This window comes from Centrocercus urophasianus, unplaced genomic scaffold (genome assembly GCF_019232065.1).
Source record: "Centrocercus urophasianus isolate 14NV4802_14NV808 unplaced genomic scaffold, USGS_Curo_1.0 seq_15, whole genome shotgun sequence".
NCBI classification, from domain to species: Eukaryota; Metazoa; Chordata; class Aves; order Galliformes; family Phasianidae; genus Centrocercus; species Centrocercus urophasianus.
This window is the reverse complement of record NW_024884697.1, coordinates 13,257,722-13,274,613: the sequence shown is the minus strand read 5'-3', so window position 1 is coordinate 13,274,613 and position 16,892 is coordinate 13,257,722. Positions and strand designations below refer to the sequence as shown.

Genomic DNA, 16,892 nt, shown 5'->3' with positions numbered 1-16,892 from the left:
TTGCTGAATGGTTTTATCATAATGCTTCAGTACCACCAGGAAATGATGCCAGGAAATCACATTTGAACAAACCCATTGTTTTTTTTGCCATGGAGGAGTTGCCATTTCATGCTCTCCATCCCTCACCTCAAGCAGTAACAAAAATATGTCTACAGAAATGATTTCTCATCAGTTTTGTGTAGGATCGCTTATGATACTTGCTTGTTCCTATCATCCTGTTCTAAGGCATTAAACGCCTTGACTTCCCTTTGTCCACCCCTTTCATTATCTATTAGAACATCCTGGCTATAGCAGCAATAAACTGATTCACTGCAGTTGAAATGGAAGTGAATTGCAAATACTTAAATCAGTGGAAAAGGTAGCAGAGCTGCTGTTTGATTTTGGGATTTCTTCTCTATGTTTCTACAAGGCCACGGTGAAATGTGTGAGTGCTAATTTTGTCTTGGAGATCAGGAAAAAAATTACTTGAAATGTGTCCATGAAGATACTATGAAAATTATGGATCCTCTGTGTGTTCAGTGTGCACATATTTGTGAGTAGACGCCATACAGTGTTTTTAGTCAGAAATTGCTTATCAGCAGATCTGAGTGAAGAATTTGGCTAGAAAATTTTCCTGCTAAAAATGTGACTTTGTTTAAATTGGAGAATGCCACAGCAGAATGTATGACTGAGTTAAACACTCCATTAAAGAAAACAATACATCCAGTTCCAAAATGACATTTCAGAACAGAAAGCTATTGTTTGATTTAGTAAATGCTTCTTTGAAAACCCTCAAATCCTTGGCTAGTGATTTCAAAAGCTTCTTTTACTCCCCTCTATTTTCCATGGGAGGTACTTAAGTTTCCTGCTCTGCTTACCAGGGGACAGATTTGATCCGTGCCCAACACTGATCTTCAAAGCAAGCAGCCAGTCTGCATTAACTTTCAGACCTTCACCCCGACCCTCTTCCACTCCTGTCAGCAAAAGGAGAATAGTCAGCTGTTTGTCTTGGAGGCTGTTTCCAACCCAAATTGGTTAGGGCATCTTAATCTCTTGTAATAAACTCTGCATCTGTGTGGTTTTATAGGACAAAATGAATTACTTTTTCCCGTTTCTAGTTGCTGAAGTACTCTAGTAGATACGGCATTTAAAAGGAGTTTACAGGTTTAGTTTGTTTTTCCCTATTCCAAATGAATAACATGAAATAAAGCCATGTAAAGCCATCCATCACTCGCAACTAAATAATACCTAAAAGACACATGCATCCCTAGATGTACCTGTGTGTTCCTCATTTTTCTAGGGAAAAACTTAAGATATCAAAAAAGATAACCAAGCATGTGCTAAAATTAGCTGTGGTGAAGCTACTCAAGTGCTATGTCAGAGTAATGAGAGTGCTGGTTAAGTCAAACTCTCCAGAGCCCAGCTGTACTCTGGAGGGTTTGACTTCACCTGCTGGAGTACGTGAGAAGCGAAACTTCTGTAGCAGAGAGAATCCTTCTCAGGGAGCCATGTAGGAGACAGGCCACACGGTGGCCATATCTGGACATTAATGAGCAAGGTGGTCGAAAAGCAAGATCTGCTGTGGCTACAGGTGATGGTAGGGTATTTTCACCAAAACATAGGCTGGACGTGGTATGCTGGATCATTCTGTCATGGCATTCACTTCATATCTAGGAATTGAGGGGTTTTCTGTTTTGATTTCAGCGATGATGGTGGTCAAATGTCACACGAATCTTTTGGTGGATCAACATGTGGAATAGCCAGGGTCCAGGAGACAGGCTTGTTTAGCTTGGAGAGGAGAAGGCTCCAGGGAGGCCTCATTGTGGCCTTCTAGTATAAATAGGTGTATAAACAGGATGGGGGAATGGCTGTTTATGTGAGTGGATAGCGGTAGGACAAGGGGGAATGGCTTTAAACTGAGACAGGGCAGGTTTAGGTGTTAGACATTAGGAAGAAGTTTTTCACACAGAGGGTGGTGACGCACTGGAACAGGCTGCCCAAGGAGGTTGTGGATGCCCCATCCCTGGAGGCATTCAAGGCCGGATGGATGTGGCTCTGGGCAGCCTGGTCTGGTGGTTGGTGACCCTGCACACAGCAGGGGGTTGGAACTGGATGATCACTGTGGTCCTTTTCAACCCAGGCCATTCTGTGATTCTATGCAAGCGGAGCTGGAGGTGGTAGAGGTACTGTTCCATGGGGCCTTGGAGAGCAGAGCAGCTCTCATGGATTTCTGACTGGCTAAATATCATTAGTAATGCAGTATCTAGAAATAGGGCTCCAATGTCTGATAGAAGTCCCCAGAGTCTGGCTGGTGAGGAACAGAGGTGGTTCCAGCAGTGGCTGGACACTTCACTAAGGCCATCCAGACTCTGAAAGAGTCACTTGGTGAGAATCTCAGAAATGTTGCAGTCAGTGCCACAGTATGAAGCTGTCCATAGGCTGTAGCTGTAGACCATACCACAAATGTAGAAACACATCCAAAATGTACAAAGTGGCAAGAAAATAACATACCAGAATCTCCCTATTCCAGTGCTGAGGGAGATTTTTCTTGTTTCCCTTTACCTGACAGTTTTACTTTTATTTTCAAAGCTGGTGTGGTCCTGTGCATGGATAGTGTACTGGGTAGATGGTAAAAAAGGGGAAGTCCAACGCTTTTGAAAGCTATTTAATACATGTCACAGTCATACAGCTGAACTCAGGCAAAGCCAGCAGTGCCCACTTCTAACCTTGGTGCGGAATCCTAAATGGAGAAGTAGCCCATAGTTGTGTTTCTGTTCACCTTGTACGGTTTTCTTTGTGTCCCACAAAGCTCAGTTTGGACATTTCATAGAATTCAGGAAATGTGATGACCTTCCAAGTGCTGCGCTGTATTTAGAACAAATGACTCTTTGCTATTTATTGTCTCCTTTCCCAACAGGCAGTTGTAGAGTTTGAGCTGTAGCTTTGTGAATGTGTTAGTGCTTAATATCTTCCTCCTCACTCTCAGCTTATTCTGGCTCCAGAGTTTTTGTAATCCACATTACCAGGTAAACATTACTAAAGCTGTATCAACCACCTTTCCTGAACATGCAGGTATTCAGAAGTAGAATTACCAACATTAATTAATTAATTCCTCTTTAAGCGTTTTAAATCCAGATGTAAATACAGTGATCTGATTTTCCAGCAGCACGTATTTGGGTAACTTGATCAGATCCCTGAGAAAAGCCACATGCCGTTTTGCCTCTTTTCTGTGCAGAGGAATGTGGACAATTCATCATTCTACCCAGAGCCTTATTAGCTGTCACAAGGGTTAACTGACCTCCTGCAAACAGGAACTCGCCAGTTTGCCTGCAGGGAAGATATCCCATGGCAGGCTGACTGCTTAAGCACTTTCAATGTAAAGTAAAAACAATCTCTTGTGTCAGGGTATAATTCAAAGAACAAAGGCCCGTTTTGCTCAATTGTGCAGGCAGCAGAAGTTATTTTTGTCTCTTGCCTATCATATTCACATTGTACAAGAAAGTCATTTTGCTGAGGACTGATTTGTTCGGCTGAGGCTCTTTGTGCAGTTCTTGAACTGAAGACCACCACTGTGTTTTGAGTTGGAGCAAACAATGCCCAATCTTGAAAACAGCTTTGTTTTGCCCTTCTTCAAAGGGGTGTGTGCTTGGGGTGCGTGAATTCATTTATGGACCATTTTGAGCCAAGAACCTCCTTCAGGGATGCTTGGTAAATGGATGTTTAAGTGAAGGCTTTTATCAAGTATTGCAGTCCCTGAACTTGTGCTTGACCTGCTCCAGCTTTACAAGTGACATGATGGCAGGTAGATGACCTGTATATTTTCAGAGCCTCTTTTTATTCTTTGTGGCATCCCTTTGCTGAGAGCTTTGCAGGCTGATAGTTTCCTCTGCAATTGAGGAGAGGGAAAGCAGCAGCTCTGCTGCATGGAAACTGCCTCTGCTCTGCGTGCAGAGTGTGCTTTCAGAAATGACCATGCATCAAAAAGTGAGCAGATTAACTCCTCTTCGCACAGGTTAGTGCTGAAGAAGTGCATTTATTCTTCTAAAAGCTTGTTAGAAAGGGTGTTGCCCAAATCTCATCACTTGAATTTATCACTCATCATGTGAATTAATTTGCAGAAAATCAGTTAATGGGCCTGATTCCACCCGGAGGGTGACGAGCAGTGTGCAGCAGGCTGGCAGCACCCATGCTGGAGCAGGCTCCTTTCCTCCCCTTGGGCAGGGCTGCCCACAACAACATATATCATTTTGCATCTCCCTGCTCTGTTTCTCACTGCCTGATTTTTACCCATCTTTTGTGTAGGCAGAACATCAGTGCTGTGCCAGGCCCTCAGTGCTGCATCCCAATCCCTACACATCCCACCCCCCAAATATTTCCAAGTGTCTGGGAAGGCACCCAAGGCCAGGCCCAGCCTTTGTGCTCTATGCTGTCAGTCCATGGATTGGTTTTGGTCTTCTCTGGAGTCACTTCAGCTTTTAGGACCTGCAGTGTCTTGTGGAAGGGAGCTCTGCAGTTTAGCTCACCACTGTAACCAGCTATCTGCTGGTGTTTTCTGTGGGAGGTGCAGGGGAGGCTGTTTGTTTCTCAGTGTGTGTTGCATTCCTCAGTTACTCCCTGTGGCTGTGCTGGGAGAGACAGTGACCGGTTGTTCCTTGTTCACCTTTTCCATTTCAGTCATGTCTTTCTCTTAAGCCTTCTGCTGGGTGCCTGTCTGACATGTCTTTTCCCATCGGGGCAGCCTTGCTCCGCTTACCCTGGTATTAGTGAAACAGGATCTTTTGGTGGCTGTCAGACGGATGCCCAGCACTGCAGGATGTGCCCTCCCTCACCCCACTGTTGGGCCATTTCTGATGTGTGCAGATGGGGTGCTCCCATCCTGTCCTGGGGCTTCTGCCCTCCTGTCACTGCCTCCAGCTCAGCCCCGGTTCCCCATACCCAAGCAGACACAGCCACAGTCAGCTGCTAATAATCCACAGACCACCTCCGTCCTCATTTCACCATTCCATTCCATCTGCTTTTATGTTCCTCAGCTCTCACAGTACCCTTTTCTCCTTCCAGCTTGCGACTGCAACCCCCGCGGCATCCAGACCCCGCAGTGTGACCGTGCCACAGGGCGGTGCATCTGCAACGAGGGAGTGGAAGGGCCGCGCTGCGACAAGTGCTCCCGGGGCTACTCGGGCTTCTTCCCTGACTGTGTGCCCTGCCACCAGTGCTTCGCCCTCTGGGATGTCATCGTCGGTGAGCTGACCAACCGCACCCAGCAGTTCCTGGATAGGGCAAATGCTCTGAAAATCACAGGGGTCGTCGGCCCCTACCAGCAGACGCTCAGCACCCTGGAAGAGAAGCTGGGTGAAATCAAAGCCATCATCGCTCAAAATCCGGCCGCTGAGCCACTGAAGAACATTGGGAATCTCTTTGAGGAAGCAGAGTGAGTACGGTTGCGGTTAGGTGGATAAATTTAGCTTGGGGAGGAGTGGGAATGCTGCCGGGCTGGGGCTGAGGGAGCAGGTGTAGGCCGCACACTGGCTTAGAAGGCACCCTGGCAGTGCACGGCATGGCCCTGTTGGAGCGTCTCAGCGTGGTACCAAAACCGCATCCCATAAGTAGAAACCTGGCCAGGAGGGCAGGAGCAGCACAGGCTGCATGGGGCAGCTAATTACCGGCTGCTAATTAGCACCCAGCTGCTCACGCTTGCTTTGCGATCTCTCCGGGGCAAAGGACAACCACTGCTATTGTGTGAGAGAATGAAGAGAGGAGAGATTAAATTCCTGGATTTCCGCCTGTAGCCGATGGGTTGGAAACTTCTTCAGGCTTTCTTTCTGCACTCTGAGCTTGGGGTGGAGGGAGCAGCTGCTCGGTCACAGCACTTGTTTCCATGCTGCTTGGGGTCAGAGCCTGTATTTTGTTTTAGAGCTGAGCATACTGAAAAAGGGGGTTTGTGCTTTCACAGATGGGACAGTTGTGCAACTGCTAGAGCTTTGTTTGTGCATTGTCAGGGGACTGCACAAAGCAAGTGGGCGAGGATCAAAGCACAAATATCTCAATTAAGAATGGGCTTGTGCCCTGCAACCCCCTCTTCAGCTGGAAAGCCCCTGTGCTGCTGTTGCTGTGTTGGCTCTGTGTACTGAGGGAGCACCTGTGTAGCTGATCTTCTCTAACTGGTGTGTTAGAGCTCATCTCTGGCTGTACAGAGAAGGAAGTATTGGATTTTGAAGGGCTGCTGGCAAACAGCAGCCTGCTGAGCTGTTGGGGGAGATGGAAACTGATCACAGAGATTAAATGCTGCCCAGTTCTCACAGCGTGAGGAATTGCTGGGTGTGGTGGGATTGCCATGGATGGGAAGTTTCCTGTGCCCAGCTCTGTTCTGCAACAGCTCTGCCTTGTATCGTGCAGTTGTCTTTCCTTTTAGGGTTATCCCAGCAGCTGAAGCCTGCTCCTGGGTGCACTAAGGCCATGCAGGAGGTTCTCCTTAGCCCCAGAGAATGGATGATGGGAAGAGATCTTTACAGAGGAGCTAAAAGAATCCATTGTATTAAAACCAAACCATCAAACTATTCCAATCCCCTCCCCCCCTCCCCCCTTCCTGAAGTTCAGATCTGTCCCATGAGTTCATAGTAATCAAAACTGCATTTGTAGCTGTGGTGGGGGGGGGGGAGCAAATTATGTATGGATCATAGTAGTCAGCTCTGACCTATGCAGTTGCCATGGTACAAGAGCATTACACCAGTCCTCTGGAATCTGCCTCCAGTTAATCTTACACAAAGCAGCTGTTTTCTGAGTAATTTGGTGCTTTGAGTTTATAAACGTGCTGTAGATTAAAAAGTAGTTTTGTGTGATAAAGGAAACAAAGCAGCATTCTAGGTAGGCATGTTGTTACAAATCACAGCTCTGCCGAGGGAGGCTGAGCCCTGCCGTGGGAGCAGCATGGCACAGCTCTAACCATTGCTGAGCTGAACTGAGCTTAGAGCTCTTCTTCTGCCCCCACTAAGTGCTCCTCCTCTGTTCTGCAGCAAGCTGACAGCTGACGTTACCGTTAAGACAGCGGATATAGAAGCAAGCCTCTCAACCTTAGCAGAGAAGAGCAATAGCACCGATGCTGACCTGAGCGCGCTGGAGACAGATGCTAAAAGCCTGGATCGTGTCGTGAAGGAGCTGGCAGAACAGCTAGAGTTCATCAAGATCTCTGATGTTCGGGGTGAGTGTCACACGGAGGGGGAGAAAGCAGTGGGGTGGTTGAAGATTTAATTAGTGCATGGTTTAAAATCCCAGGTTAATCTTCTAACTTGTAATGAAACTCAGTTCTTAGAGGCAGCTTCTCACTGTGCATTAGTGGAGTTGCTGATGCAGCAGAAGTTCTGTTTTGCCCCCTCACCCCTTCCTCTCTCCCTCTGTGCATTGCAATGCTGGCTCAAGTTCCTGGGGCATGAGAACTTCAGAGACTTTAAGATTTCAATTAAATACATTTTAGATGGGGGCACAACAGTTGGAAGCGAAGCAGATTCCAGGATACATCTGCACCTTTCGGTTGCTCTTGCCAGGCTGTTAAATTGTGTTTGAAAAACTCCCTGTCCCTTTGTGACAGGAGCATACCACAAGAGCCCAGTTCTTCCCAGGAGAGCAAACCTTTGTGCCCACTGGAGTGGTGCCGTGCCAGGCTTCTGTCACGGTCAGAGTTTGCTGAGAGAGGCAGGCCGCCGAATTCTGGGGAAGTTTTGAAAGCTGACCTAATTCCAACTTAAAGTATTTATTTATTTTTTAATTTCCTGCTTTGCAGGAAGTCTGAGGTCGTTTCCAATGAATGTAGGGTTTCACAGAATGAGGCAAAAAGGTTGTAGGAACTGGGGAGTCCCTGGCTTGTGGCACTGTGTGGAGGAGAGCTGCTCCGAGGTGCAGAGTGTGGCTGCTTCTGCGGGGGTCCCTTGACCCTCCTGGGGCCTCTCCAGTAGTTATCCAAAATGAATGCTTCCATAAATCAGAGCCTTTCATCAGAAAGTTGTTTCCTGGGAGAACTCTGACCAGTTTCCAAGCAGTTACTCCACTGCTACTACACCAGACATCTATGCAGCAACAAGAAATAACGGCACGTGCAAATCCTTAGAAAATAGAACGTTGCCCTGTGAACCTGAAAGGTTGGGTCTCGATTCACTGTCAGGGCCTAAGTCAGTTCTTGTGTCAGAGAACTGCTTAACTTTAAAACCAGCAAACCTGACACACTTTCAACCAAAAAAAAAAAATTGAGTATTCAAACAACAGGACAAATTTTGTCATCCTTACAGCAGGACGGAGTGCAGCTAAAGAGGCTGTTGTTTGCTTTGACTTGATGCTAACCCAGATTTGCCATCCGCCAGCCTCCGCGATTTAAATTACTCCATGTTACTTAACGGATTTCTGAGCGGCTCTGTCTGATTTCTGTCTGATTTCTGCAGGAGCCCTGGACAGCATCACCAAGTATTTCCAGATGTCCCTGGAGGCAGAGGAAAGGGTCAATGCTTCCACTGTCCACCCTGAGAGCGCCGTGGAGCTGTCAGCACAGACACGGCAGGAAGTGGAAGACTTAATCAATGAGAAGGAGGCCCAGTTCAAGGCTAAGCAAGAGGAGCAGTCGCGCCTCCTGGATGAACTCGCCGGCAAGCTGCAAAGCCTGGATCTCGCCGAAGCATCAGCAAAGGTATTTGGCTGAGAACTGCTGGGATAAAACCTACAGCAAAAAGTTGGGCTTGTGAAGAAGCAGCAGGCAGGAAGAAGCTGTTTAGCTGGACAGTGGGCAGTACAGTTTTTTCCTTAAAAAAACAGATTTCATTGATGATGGGGAATTGCATGAGCTCCAAGACACCTATAGGTCTTCAGGCATCAGTCCTTTATGTTGTTCTCCCTCTTGCTTTTAGAAGCTCAGCCCTGACAGAGCACCTTTTCAAAACATCCTAAACCAAATCTCTTTGCTGCAGGCAGAGCTCTCAAGTGCAGCAAAGTTTAGTGAGTCCATTGGACCAAGAGCCGACCTCTTAAATCTCAGTTAACATGCTTGCTTTTCCTGGGCTGCCTTGTTTTTGCAGCATTTCAGAGTACACGCCATGCCTGTGCAGTGCTGGTGCTCATGCTGCCCTCCTTGGTATTGCCACACTCCCACCATTCTGCTTTAAACAAAGCAGAATTTACGGGGAGCTGGAGTCAAAAGGGCACAGTCCCTGTTGAAGCTGCCTGCTCATCTGTAAATATGATCAAGAGTGGTTTTCTCTGGGGTGAGGCAGGGTGTTCCTTCAGCTTCCCTTTGAAGGCAGCCGACTGCATTCAGAGAACAATCCCACTTGAAGTCCCACAGAAGGGAGAGCTCATTAACTCCTCTGGGCAGGGCTGGGCCTTCGTGAGAGGATGAGGTCTTCACACAGTGAATTGTCCTGGTCCTTTACAATGACAACCACCCACCCCAGTCCTGTCTCCTTTTTCTTGGGAAGAGAAGAAAAGGAATCTTTTTGTTTAGTTTCCCTGCCCCTACATTCCTGCCTAATGTGTTCTTGAGGACTGAAAATCCTGGTTAGATGTTATCAAAGTAGTAAACACTGAGTTAGTTGCTTGGAGGTGTAATCATGGGATGCAGAAACAAAATCTTTTTGCTTTCTAGCTACTGCTGGGTTGCGTGCCAAACAGGTAAGAGGGAATCCATTACACTTCACAGGAGCCAGCTGCAGCTAACTTGGCACAGCCCCTCAGTGTTCCCAGAGAGATTCTTGGCTGAAAGTACATCAGTTTGTGACGATCCTTTGGCATAAGGAGTGGGGTGGAACGGGAAGAGAGCCTCACAGGAGTAAAGGATTTTCCATCTGGCTAAAACAACTTCTGATGATTTCATTGTCCAGTTGGCCACAATAGTGGATAAGCTTAGTAAAAACTGCCAATTAGAGTAGTTTTACTTTAAAAAAACAACAAAGTTGGTCTCTTCTGATTTCATTATCGCAAATTGGAAAGCACTGTGATAGAACAAACATTTGACGGAAGGGAATGGGACAGCTTTTCAAGAGAGGTGAAGAAGTTTCCTGTTTGGTATTTTATTTATTTTCCTTTGCTCTCCCCAAGGTAGCAAAGGAAAAGAGCCTATCCTGTACAGAACACATTCTTCTTTTTTAAAAAAGCTGCTTGGATTAGCCACTGTTTCCTCCAATGTTAGTAAGACTGGTATCAAACAGAAGGCGTACAGGCAGTAGTAGCTTCCAGCCTGTAAAAGAGCCTGAAGGCACCTTTCTGGTTAGGCTGACAGGAAAAGCGGACAATGAAGGCACAGCTGCCCTCAAGCTACTCCAGCAGCAGGGAGCTGGCTAGCTGAAATCAAGTTAAAGGCAGAGAGTTGTGGAAAGGGTGCAGAAGGACTGACATCATGCTGATACGGACTGATGCAGGAACCATCTGCTCTACTTCAGCCTCATTTGCTATCATAGAATATCCCAAGTTGGAAGGGACCCATAAAGATGGCCATATGTATTTCGTTGTGCTGTGGTATTTAGGATGCCATCCCCTCACGCCTCAGCAATAAAAACAAGGCTGTAATCCTGCCCTTGTCTCATTCACAGATGTGTGGCACACCAGTGGGAGCCTCTTGTGCTGAGTCAGAATGTGGGGGGCTGCACTGCCGGACTGCTGCAGGGCAGAGGAAGTGTGGAGGACCTGGCTGTGATGGGCTGGTCACTGTCGCTCACAACGCATGGCAGAAGGCCATGGACTTTGACAGAGACATCCTCAGTGCGTTGGCAGAAGTTGAGCAACTCTCCAGAATGGTAATACATAAATCATTTGTTGCAATAAAAAAGAAAACAGAAATCTTACAGTGGTAACCCAAGTTTAGACACTAATTGACAAAGTATGTGCCTGGTTTACTTCACAGTCTTTCTTTCTAGTTGCGTAACATCATCAAACTTGTAAAAATACTCAGACTTCAGCTTGCTGAAGTAAAGTTTCATGCGTTACTCCAAACATCACCATGAGTTGTTTAAACTAACACTGGTGATGTGGATCACAGCCAGCTCTTGAAAGTGTTCTGTGAGTTTTATGAGAAGAAGTATTTCTCATTATTGTTACCTCTGACTCCAACTGAATTTTTGTTGTAAATCAGGCCTGAATGCATACACAAATATGCAGTCAAGCCCTCTACTTTCTTCTCTTCAGGTTTCTGAAGCAAAGCAGAGAGCTGATGAAGCCAAACAGAATGCACAAGAAGTTCTGCTCAAAACCAATGCTACAAAGGAACAAGTGGACAGAAGCAATGAAGATCTGAGAAATCTTATTAAGCAGATCAGAGACTTCCTCATGCGTAAAAACCTTACACTCACATTATCTCTTGTTTCTACGTCTGTGAAAACTCTTTTTCTTTCTTTGGCATCATTCTCCAAGGGGTAACACAATAGTCATCATCCTCCCCTGGCTGTTTTCAGCCAGATTTACTGAGTATGATGAAATCTGGGAGTGAGAAAACCAAAACAATAGGAGAAAGACTGATCTGTAGCCCATTGTTTCGTTCCTTTCAGCTGAGACCATTGTACTTCTCTAACTTGCCAAGTGTGTTCCTAATTTCTGGCCAGAACTTAGGCCAGAACTAATAGCACAGTGCTATTAAAGGGGAGGACAGCCATGGTTAGAAACTCTGACGTTTTCTCCACGTGAGATAACGGGTAAAGGATAAATGAGGGCCACTTTTCATTGTTGAGTGGCAGCATGGCAAACCCATTCCTTCTGTTAGCACAAGGCTGAGTATACTGTTAGCACCAATACATTTACATGTAGCTGTTGGCTTCCCTTCTGCTGCGTTTGCAGCCCACCGCAGCCATGGCATGAGGTAGCTGATCACTGACATCAGCAAAAGGCTTCCAAGAGAATGATGCTAGGAGGAGGGCCTTTGTGCCTGCTGGGCCTCTCCTTAGAGAGAAGTGTCACCCTAAGGAAGCCTTTTTAATGCCCTGATGTACTGCAGTCTGGAGGAGGAAGCTTTTTCCATGATTTTGCTTCTTGAGGGAGCACGTGGACAGAAATGTTGAATACTGAGACCTGACAGCAGGAAGCTTTGACTCACACCTGTGTCATTTCTGCCTATCTGTAGAAGACAGTGCTGACCTGGATAGCATTGAGGCAGTGGCTAATGAAGTGCTGAACATGGAGATGCCCAGCACCCCCCAGCAGCTACAAGCCCTGACAGAAGACATCCGTGAACGTGTGGAAAGCCTTTCTGATGTCGAGGTCATTCTGCAGCAGAGTGCTGGAGACATTGCAAGAGCAGAAATGCTACTGGAGGAAGCTAAGAAAGCAAGGTATACAACCCCATTTTGCATTTGGTAGTTACTGTCACCAGGAACTGGAATGAGACTTCCATCTCACTCTACCAGGGAACGCAGAGTTTATCTTACCCCAAAGCAGACTTCCCATTCATTGACTGTGGGGCAAAAACGGCCCTTTGCAGCGTATGGCACTGCAAAGTAAAAGCAGTTTTCATGCTAACCTAGTTTTGCTCCACAGCAAAGGTGCAACAGATGTTAAAGTCACTGCAGACATGGTGAAAGCAGCACTAGAGGAAGCTGAAAAGGCTCAAAATGCAGCTGAAAAAGCAATAAAACAAGCTGATGAAGATATTAAAGGAACTCAAGACCTGCTGACCTCAGTAAGTTATTTCCAAGTATGCTTTAAGATGCACTAACAGGAACATTTCTGATATTCAGAAACCAATGTAGGGATGTCTAAGGAAGGCAAATCAAAGACTGCACTTAGAATGAGTCTAAACCATTCTGGCCTTTACTATATAAACATCTGAGTCAGAATATGAGATAACATGAGGCCTACAAGCTCTTAAAGAAAAAAGGCTTTTCTCACCCCATATCATGCACCACTAAAGTTACACAAGTAGTATTGTAGCAGGTGTGCCAAGATCCCTATGAAGTCATACATGTCAGGCCCTTGGCAGCAGTGTATTGGCATAACCACGCTGTCTAAAAGTGCCATTCATTGCAACAGGAGAAAACTGATGCTAGATTGAAGTGGTAATTGCTGTAATTGTTAGATAATGGATTTTCAGGCTTTAACTCACAGCTCTCACGAGACCATAGTGCTAACTCTGCCCATTCAGTTTGGCCAGCTTAAGAGATGGACAACTTCAGACACTTAGCACTATCATTTGATAATGAACTTGTGAAGTTCTGTTTGCAGATGAAGCAACTCTTAAGCATGTGCAATGCAATCAAGTGATTCCTAATGAAACTCTTAATGCTTCCGGAGATTTCAGTGTACTTCATCTTAAAGCAGTGGGCTCTTTCACCCCAATTGCAATTGTCCATTTTTAACAAAATAAAACACTTAAGTATTAGATCTATTGTTGTGACCTAATGAGTGGATCAGAACTTACAAGAAAGCTTATATGATACTCAGAGTCTTTTGAAAGTGTATCTTTGTTCCTCTTCCTGTTAGATTCAGTCTGAAAACGCCGCATCTGAAGAAACACTGAACAATGCCACTTTACGTCTGTTTGCACTTGAGAGGAGCGTTGAAGACCTTAAGCAAAAGGCTGCTACAAATTCAGAAAATGTGGGCAACATAGAAGAAAAAATTGTTTCTGCAAAACAGAATGCTGAAGAAGTTAAACAGGTGAGAAGTTTGGGAAAGACAGTAAAGACAACAAAACTCACCCCGGGGTTGGGTAGGTGCTGAATTCATTTGATCTACTTTGTTTATCAGCCAAGGGCTGGTGATTAAAAAAAAAAAAAAAAAAAAAAAAAAGTGCTTAATGCACTTACTGAGGTGTTTGTTTACTTTTTTTTAAATGTAAAGAGAGAAGCATTAGGAAGTTGTCAGGTTCAAAAATAGTTGCAGGAAATATGCCTCATTACCACTTATCAGCCTTTCACAGATCTGTTTCTGTCCCTCAGCTTCACTGTCTGCTACAGGTCAACTGGCAAACGTAGATGAAAAATAAAACTGTTTCTACAATGATGTTCAGGCCAAAGAAACCCTAGTTGGGCATATACGGAATCAAGTGGCAAGAATAAATCCTTAGCTCACTATGAAACCAGTCTCATTTCTAAATATCAGAGATGCAGAATTCACTCTGACCATATGGCATAATTTCCAGTGTCTGCTATACACCTTCGTAATACCAAAAGAATGTTCATTAACAAAACACTTGACAAATCTGCCAAAGGAAGTTTTCATTTCTCCAGTCCTTTGGCTGGAATTAACCCATCAGTCTCGAGAGACATTTTCTGTTAAGAGGAATGCATTATCCACCAAACAATTATTTCCAAACACTAAGTAGTATTTCAGGTGGTCATCAGACCCCAGAGGGTTCTAGTACTGCTGCAGACTTGCTTACTAGTTGAATTCATTTGTGGTGTAGTACTCCTTAACCTCACAGGGAAAAAGCACAGCTGAGAAGTGAACCTGATGTCATCTCCAGTACCCTCACTTTTGAGAGCCAGGCAGCTGTTCTTACTGAAAAGGCAGCAATGCTGTTCCTCCCCCACTGCCCCAGTGTGTCAGGGGCTCTGACTTCCCCGAGCTCCAGAACTGTGTAACTGCAGTCCATGCTGTGTTAGTGTTGGAGCTGTAGAACAGCCACAGATGTGCAAGAGACATTGATGAGTCTTCGCACGGACTCTTTAAGTCTTGCATATTTAACAGGAAATCCCTCGACCCTGTTGCTGTTTTTGTTACCTGAGCTGACACTGCTCTCCTTAGCCCGGACATTGGGCAGCTCCCTCTGCATTGTCTTTTGAGTGGCTCCATCTTGTGTTTGTGCCTGGAACAACAGGTCCTCGACACCGAGCTGAACAGCAAGTACAAAACCGTGGAGGATCTCATCACCAAAAAGACAGAGGAGTCGGCTGACGCGAGGAGGAAAGCCGGCATGTTGCAAGAGGAAGCAAAGGCATTGCTGGCTCAAGCCAACAGCAAGCTGCAGCTGCTCAAAGGTAAGGCTGTTCTGAGGAGGTAAGGTATTCTGTAGAATACAAAGCACTATCGTGCTGTTCAACCAAGTGTTCACCAGCAGCAGGAAAAGAAAAAAAGTTAATTCTTTGGTGCTGAAGTTCAAACAGCTTTTCTTATTTTGGACAAATATGATCATGAATCCTTGTATCAAAGAGAGCAAAAACTTAAGAGACACAAACTTCTGCAGTGGCACCTACACTGCTCAGAGAAACACTACACAGAAGAATTACAACATAAGTAACCACAATTGGTCAGCAACACCAAAAGCAGTCAAACTCCTGACAGACAACCCAGAATACCATCTGCAATTCCCCTCACACACCCTGGAACGTATTTAAATCAAAGAGTAATGAGGATACAACAGTTCCAGCTTACAGATGAATCTAACACAATGGCCAGTTAAAGCTGACTGAAACAGAGGGGGCAGTCAGCCCATCAGAGAGGAAGGAAGGTTTTCCTTCTGTTTTTGCCAGGCTGGGAACTCATGCTTCCTCTCACTTGTTCCTGCACAGCTACAATCACTCACTGAATATTTTGACTGTAACAGGCCAAAACTTTTCACATCAACAGAAGATCCTCTAACAGTAGGGAATAGCAGTTATTGTCAACATGAATCAAAGCACAGTTTTTGCACTTACAGAAAATTACTTCTGTTGTTTTATGTCCCAGTACAAAAGAAACAGAAGGTGCCATGACAGCCTTTGCTACTGTAGATCAGTTTTTCTTCCACAAGATAATAAGTTTGAATGGTAGTTTTTTCGTAAGTTACGTTTGATATTTTATCACACTAAAACATACCTAATTAAGCTGTTCTTCCTCTTCCTTTGCTGACAGAATTGGAAAATACATATGAAAACAATCAGAAAGTTCTGGAAGACAAAGCCAAGCAGCTGGTGGAGCTGGAAGAGACAGTTCGCTCCCTCTTACAGACAATCAGCCAGAAAGTTGCTGTGTACAGCACCTGCTTATAAATGGGAGCAGGAAACAGTTGTGTTCAGGATGGGTTTATACAAGTATTATACTAGTTGTTTTTGACAGTACACTAAGACCTGATAAAGTGAGCAGGTTTGATACTGACTTCTAAGTCACAGAACCAAAGAGAATTAACTTTTTGACACTGAAAATAAACAGTACTTTTGTATCACTGTATGTACTTAGTATGACTCATTAAGTTCCATGTTATTTTCAGTAGGTGAAACTAATCCATGAATTTCTGCAAGTCTTGTTTTTAAACTAGCTAGAGATCTCCTAATAAAATACTGGCTCCAACTACAACATTCTAAATAAGAGCTCTGATTACTGTGAAGTATAGGATGATAACTCAGAACAAAGTTAGCAGTAAAAGAAGAAATACCTCCCCTCTCATGGTTAGCTGGCAATTACATCGTTTACAAGGGATGTGTACTCTCTGCATGAAAGTGGTGTAAGCAAGTTTCATTTCACTGAAACACTTCTGATTTATGAGGTAGGAATAGAGGTTAGCACTGAGGACATAAGTGTGGTGTACATTTCAAGAACCAAATTTGCATAGTAAGCCATGGTTGAAGGGAGAAAAGTTCATAGAGCACTGAACATGAATCAGTTAGGGAGCTGTACACACACGTTACTGAAGCAGCACACTGAGGCTCCCTATCAACAGCTTGTACTGAACAAAACACACATTGGACTTAAAAAAGGCGAGTGATACCATAAATTGCATTAATTTTAAGCTCCAAGTTTCCATAGAACAGTGCACCTTCAGCTAACTGCTCAGTCCTGCAGAAATTGTTCTGCAGTATTCACCAGTGATGTATGCATAAGTCAGCGTCCCCAGTGGCAGCGTGCATTTACACCCACTGACTGCTCACTGACATGAGAAATATGTTTGGGTAAATACTTCTTGATCAGTAATTAACCTCACCTTCACCAAGGATAGCAGAAGTTGGTCTGGGCAACTACAGCACTACATAGCACCACCT

At 45.1% G+C, this 16,892-nt stretch overlaps 1 protein-coding gene across 1 annotated transcript in view; it reads left to right on the top strand.

Moving 5' to 3' along the window:
* Positions 1-16,209, top strand: part of LAMB1 (laminin subunit beta 1) — a 43,722-nt gene extending 27,513 nt beyond the window's left edge. Inside the window, 10 exon segments of the mRNA XM_042815829.1 lie at positions 5,038-5,407; positions 6,990-7,174; positions 8,406-8,647; positions 10,542-10,745; positions 11,134-11,278; positions 12,062-12,269; positions 12,475-12,616; positions 13,417-13,593; positions 14,756-14,915; positions 15,769-16,209. Of these exon segments, the coding sequence (XP_042671763.1) occupies positions 5,038-5,407; positions 6,990-7,174; positions 8,406-8,647; positions 10,542-10,745; positions 11,134-11,278; positions 12,062-12,269; positions 12,475-12,616; positions 13,417-13,593; positions 14,756-14,915; positions 15,769-15,905 (1,970 nt within the window). The 3' untranslated portion in view covers positions 15,906-16,209.
* Positions 16,210-16,892: the final 683 nt, after the last annotated feature.